Source organism: Primulina tabacum, chromosome 4 (assembly GCF_025594145.1).
Source record: "Primulina tabacum isolate GXHZ01 chromosome 4, ASM2559414v2, whole genome shotgun sequence".
Taxonomy (NCBI): domain Eukaryota; kingdom Viridiplantae; phylum Streptophyta; class Magnoliopsida; order Lamiales; family Gesneriaceae; genus Primulina; species Primulina tabacum.
In genome coordinates this window covers 35,912,289-35,917,911 of record NC_134553.1, presented here as the reverse complement: position 1 = coordinate 35,917,911, position 5,623 = coordinate 35,912,289, and the positions used below count along the sequence as shown (strand labels likewise).

The 5,623-nt window shown below is 39.9% G+C and overlaps 1 protein-coding gene across 1 annotated transcript; it reads right to left on the bottom strand.

The window, feature by feature from the left end:
- Positions 1 to 2,708: 2,708 nt before the first annotated feature.
- Positions 2,709 to 3,485, bottom strand: LOC142541959 (uncharacterized). Its single transcript, XM_075648404.1, has 2 exons — positions 3,153 to 3,485; positions 2,709 to 3,050 (listed from the first exon to the last, which is right to left on the bottom strand). The coding sequence occupies exons 1-2, from the start codon at positions 3,483 to 3,485 to the stop codon at positions 2,709 to 2,711; spliced, it is 675 nt and encodes a 224-aa protein (XP_075504519.1).
- Between the last annotated feature and the right edge of the window lie 2,138 nt (positions 3,486 to 5,623).

Genomic DNA, 5,623 nt, shown 5'->3' with positions numbered 1-5,623 from the left:
GATTCTCTTCGGAAAATCCGAGTTCTGAGGATATTGGGTGCGCATCCTTTATTCTAGTTCCCAAGTTGCTTCCTGTTCGGTATGATTTGACCACTGTACTTTTACATACGAGATTGTTCGATGTCTCAGTACTTGTTCTTTGGTGTCCAGTATTTGAATAGGGAACTTTCTATATTTCAGCTCTTCGTTCAAGTGTCCTTCAATCATCAGCGGTGCAACTTTAAGGACATGACTTGCGTCTGGGATATATTTCCTTAGTTGTGATATGTGAAAAACGTTGTGAATTCTGGACATATCTGGTGGCAAAGCTAGTCGGTAAGCTAGGCTTTCCACTTTATCCAGTATCTCGAATGGTCCTACATATCTTGGATTTAGCTTTCCGAATTTTCTGAACCGAACCAGTCTTTCATAGGTTAGACTTTTACATAAGATTTTTCACCGACCTCCTATTCCAACAGTCTTCGCTTTAAATCAGCCCAACTTTTTTGTCTATCATGAGTTGTCTTGAGTCTTTTTCTGATTATGGCGACTTTGTCAACAGTTACTTGAACAAGCTCAGGTCCAGTGATAGCCTTTTCTCCCACTTCATCCCAATACAGAGGTGATCTAAACTTTCGACCATGCAGTGCCTCATATAGAGCCATTTCAATAATGTTGTGATAATTGTTATTATAAGCAAACTCTATCAGGGATAAATGTTCATTCCAATTTCCATGAAAATCCAGAGCACAAGCCCTCAACATGTCTTCGAGGGTTTGAATTGTTCTTTTCGTTTGGCCATCAGCCTGTGGATGATAGGTCGTGCTGAGGGTGACTTTGGTCCTCATAGCCTTTTGGAAACTTTTCCAAAATCGTGATACGAATCTTGGATCTCTGTCAGACAATATACTCGCCGGAACTCCGTGTAATCTTACTATGTTGTCCATGTACAGTGTGGCTAATTTATCCGAGTTTTAATTCATTCCAACCGGTATGAAATGTGCCGATTTGGTTAGTCTGTCAATGATTACCCAAATCCCATCGTGAACTTGCCTTGATTTTGGTAGCCCTACTACGAAGTCAATAGAGATGTAATACCATTTCCACTTTGGTATTTCTAATGGTTGTAGGAGTCCTCAAGGCCGTTGATATTCCGCCTTGACTTGTTGACAGATTAAGCACTTGGAAACAAAGACATCTACGTCTTTCTTCATTCCATTCCACCAGTAATTATTTTTCAGATCTCGGTACATCTTGGTGCTTCCGGGATGGACTGAAAATTTTGATTTATGAGCTTCGGCCATTACTTCTTCCTGAATCCCATCGATGTCTGGAACACACGGCCGTCCTTTCACCCAGAGAACACAGCTCTTATCGATCTGAAATTCTGGGGTCTTTCCTTCTTGAATTTGTTCTTTAATCTTTGTGATGGAGGGATAATGGCTTTGTTTTAATTTGATCGATTCTCTAAGGCATGGTTGTGCTGATAGAGAAGATAAGCTTACTTTCCCAATGTTCATCCGACTCAAAGCATATGCTATTTTATTTACCTTATCCGGATGGTAATTGATTGATAAATCATAATCTTTCAAAAGTTCAATCCACCTTCTTTGCCTCATGTTTAGTTCTTTTTGGATGAATATGTATTTGAGGCTCTCGTGATCAGTAAATACTTCGCATCTTACCCCATAAAGGTAATGTCTCCAGATCTTTAGCGCAAATACGATTGCCACTAACTCAAGATCGTGAGTTGGGTAATTTTGCTCATAAGGTTTAATTGCCTTGATGCATAGGCAATTACCAGACCTTCCTGCATAAGCACACACCCTAATCCTCCCTTTGAAGCGTCACTATATATTGTGAAGTTCATACCATCCTCGGGAAGAACTAGTACTGTTGTAGATGCGAGTTTGGTCTTCAGGGTTTCAAAACTCTTCTCACATGCTTCATTCCAAATGAATTTTGAATTCTTCTATGTGATTTTGGTGAGAAGAATGGCTATCGAAGAAAATCCTTCCACAAATTTTCTATAGTAGCCAGCTAAGCCCATAAAACTTCTTATTTCAGTTACACTCTTTGGTCAAGGCCAGTATTTGATTGCCTCTACTTTCTTAGAGTCTAATGATACCCCTAATTCAGAGATTATATGTCCTAAGAATGCAACACTTTTTAGCCAAAATTCACACTTCTTGAATTTGGCATAAAGTTCCATTTCTCGCAATGTCTGCAAGGTGAGACGCAGGTGTTCTCGATGGTCTCCCTCGCTTGGCGAGTATACAAGGATATCATCTATGAAAACTACCACAAATATATCAAGGTATGACTTGAATACCCGATTCATAAGGTCCATGAATGCTGCATGAGGATTTGTTAGACCAAAAGGCATTGCCGTGAATTCGTAGTGCCCATATCTTGTCCTAAAAGTTGTTTTAGGGATATCCACTGCTTTGACTTTCAGTTGATGGTAATCTGATCATAGATCGAGTTTTGAGAATACTATGGCTCCTTTTAGCCGATCGAAAAGATCATATATTCTTGGGAACATGTATTTATTCTTTATTGTGATTTTGTTTAACTCTCTATAATCAATGCATAGCCTCATGCTTCCTTCCTTTTTTCTTTACAAACAGGACTGGGGCTCCCCACGGGGATGTACTTGGTCGGATTTGTTTATTATCCAATAACTTCTGCAGTTTCTCCTTTAACTATTTTATTTTGGCTGCAGCCATTCAGTATAGTGCCTTTGAAATTGGTGCAGCACCAGGGACCAAATTGATTTCAAACTCCACTTCTCTATCGGGTATCGCACCCGGTAAATCCTCGGGGAAAACATCTGGACATTCTTGGACGACTAGAATTTCTTCCAACTTTGGAGTAGTTTCTTCTCTGACTTCGCTGATCATTGCTAGGTAGATTTCCTCACCGCATTTTATGGCCTTCCAGGTTTGTGAGGCAGATAGCATAGATTTTCGTTCCTTGGAATTTCCATGGTATATTATTTCTTTTTTAGTCGCAGCCTGAAGTTTAACATTTTTCTTTTGGCAGTCTACCCTGGCATGGTGTTTAGATAACTAGTCCATTCCGAGAATAATGTCGAACTCAATCATATTGAGTTGAATCAATTCTGCCTCAAAGTTTTGTTTACCGATGCAAATTGTACAGTTCCGATATACCTTATGGGTCTCAATAGTTTTTCTAGAAGGTGTTGCAACTTTTAACGGTTCACTAAGAGTTTCATGCTCAAGTTTCAGCTTTTTAGCAAATCTTCTAGACACAAATGAGTGCATAGCACCACAATCAAGCAATGCATAAGCAGGCAATTCATTTCGTAAAACCGTACCAGCCACCACATCGTTGAGGTTATCAGCTTCTTCGTTGGTTATGACATATACCCGAGCGTTAGTCTTGTTTTCATTTGGTTTACTGGGTCCAGTCCCTTTATCTTTGTTCTCAGGACAATCTTTAATCCGATGACCCACCTTTACACATTTGAAACAAGCACCCATTTTCCTATTACATTCCCCGATGTGATTCTGCCGACAAGTAACACATCACTTCCCTTCCTTGTGGACAGCATTGTTAAAAGTTCCCTTTGAGGGATCACTTGATTGATTTGGCCGCTTGAATTTTGGGCCACCTGGAGCAGACTGACTTGAAAAAGGTCTCTTGTTCTTGTTCTCTTCTTCTCGATGTTTGATATCAGTTTTCTCACTCATTGTCGCGCCCATTAAGTCTGCAAAATTGTTTGGCCTGAATACAGCCAAAGCATATTCGATTCGGCTGTTCAACCCTTTCTTGAAACGGTGCATTTTCAAGGTTTCATCTGACATGATGGTTGGAACATAGGTTCCAAGATCATTGAATCTTGAGGTGTACTCCATCACTGTCATGTCCGATGTTTGTTTAAAGTTTTCAAACTCGCTCAACTTTTGCAGAAAAAATTATGTTGGGTAATATTGCATCAAAAATTCTCTCCTGAAGGTTTGCCATTGGATCTGCTCTACCTCAGCCAAAGATGGTGACACCGTTTCCCACCACTTGCGGGCCCGATCTTCCAGAAATGGTGTTACTACTTCAACCTTGAGCTCTTCACGTATTTCTAGCAAATGGAGTCGGGTTTCAACATTCTTAAGCCAGTTATGACTGACTTCTGGATAAGGATTCCCATCAAAAGTTGGGACTCGATTCCTTTGGAGGGATTCATAGTGATACTTGATGCCACGCGGTTGTGGTTCTGGCGGTGGCTGGATGGCATTGGCAGTTGGGTTCACAATTCCTTGCAGTGTGGCGGCTACAATAGTAGCTATTGCCATCATGTCTCTCGACTGAGATTCACCCTCGGTGGTGATGGTGGGTTTTCGTTTTCGTTTCGGTTGACACCATGGGGGTTACGGTTGTTTCTGGGTGGTCTTCCTGCCATTTCCTATAAACATATATTTTATTAATTTGTTTGTAATAATGCACAAGAAAATAAATATTTTCATTGATTTTTGTAAATGCATACAATCAGTCTTTCAATATTAAAATGATTACCCTAATTGACCTAAATACAATCGATTCTTATCCTAGGAATCATTCTACTCGTCTATCACTTCACCATCCCCTACAGCTTCGTCATTTTCTTCTTCCATAGGATTTCCTCATTGGTTTTCCTCAAGTTCGCCCATGAGATCGTCCTTATCGATCATATCATCTTGAAGTTGATTGATTTGTTGTTCCGATAGAGCGTTTTGATTCGTCAGAGTCTCCACTTCCGCTTGCAGCTCTTGAATTGTGGATTGGCTTACGTTTTCATTGACTTTGTGCTCTTTGATTTGTTCTTCGAGGCATCATTATGTTTTGAGACGACTGTCATCCCGAATCTGGAGTGTAAAAATCCTATCTTGCGCTTTGTTCAACTCTCGTTTGGTGATCTCGTGCTGCCATTCTGATTCCTGTTGATAGGTGGTGTAGCGTCTGACGTCTTCTCGTAATGTCCTTGCTTCTTTGCATGCCTCGTAAAGGTAATTATCCATGAATTTATTATTTCCATCTAATAAATATTATCCCTCTCAAGCTTGTTATTTTTCATCTTCAGCGTTTCTTTTTTTGCTTCCTTTGCCTGAAGTTTTTTTTGGAGTTCGACTATAATGATTTGAGGGTCCATGTTTTTTTCCTATAAAGGTTAAAAGAAACGAATTTTATTGACATGTTTATAAAATTCTCATAAATTTTGTTATGTAATGGCGACAATTCAAGGCTAATAATAAAGTTTTTATTCATAAATAAGTTATTACACTTAGTACTCTTTAAATCATATTTTTATTACAATCATAATATCAGACTAGCCTAGTCTATCATGTCTCCATCGTCGTCATCGCTGTCGTCGTTGACCACTTCCATCGGTGCTTTCTCCTCTTCTTCCATGTTCTCTACCACCAAATGCAAATAGTTATTCTCGTCTTGAAGCCTATCCATGGTTCTATGAAGTTTGGAGATGTATCATTCTTGCTTGTTGTTGAACTCTTCTTGCCGCTGACGAGCTCGAGTAGCACGGTCTCTCTCTGTCTCCACTCTCTCTAGCAAGTCCCTGTTCAGTGTAGCTAGGCACTCAATACGGGCTGACTCAGTAGGTATCTGAAGAAGTTGGCTCTCAGCCAAGTCT

Bases quoted from the DNA above. Each gene is read 5' to 3' on its own strand.
- LOC142541959 (XM_075648404.1), bottom strand. From the start codon at position 3,485: ATGGGTGCTTGTTTCAAATGTGTAAAGGTGGGTCATCGGATTAAAGAT. The intron at 3,051-3,152 runs GTATATCGGAAC...GGAATGGACTAG, and splicing joins AAACTATTGAGACCCATAAG to TTATCTAAACACCATGCCAG.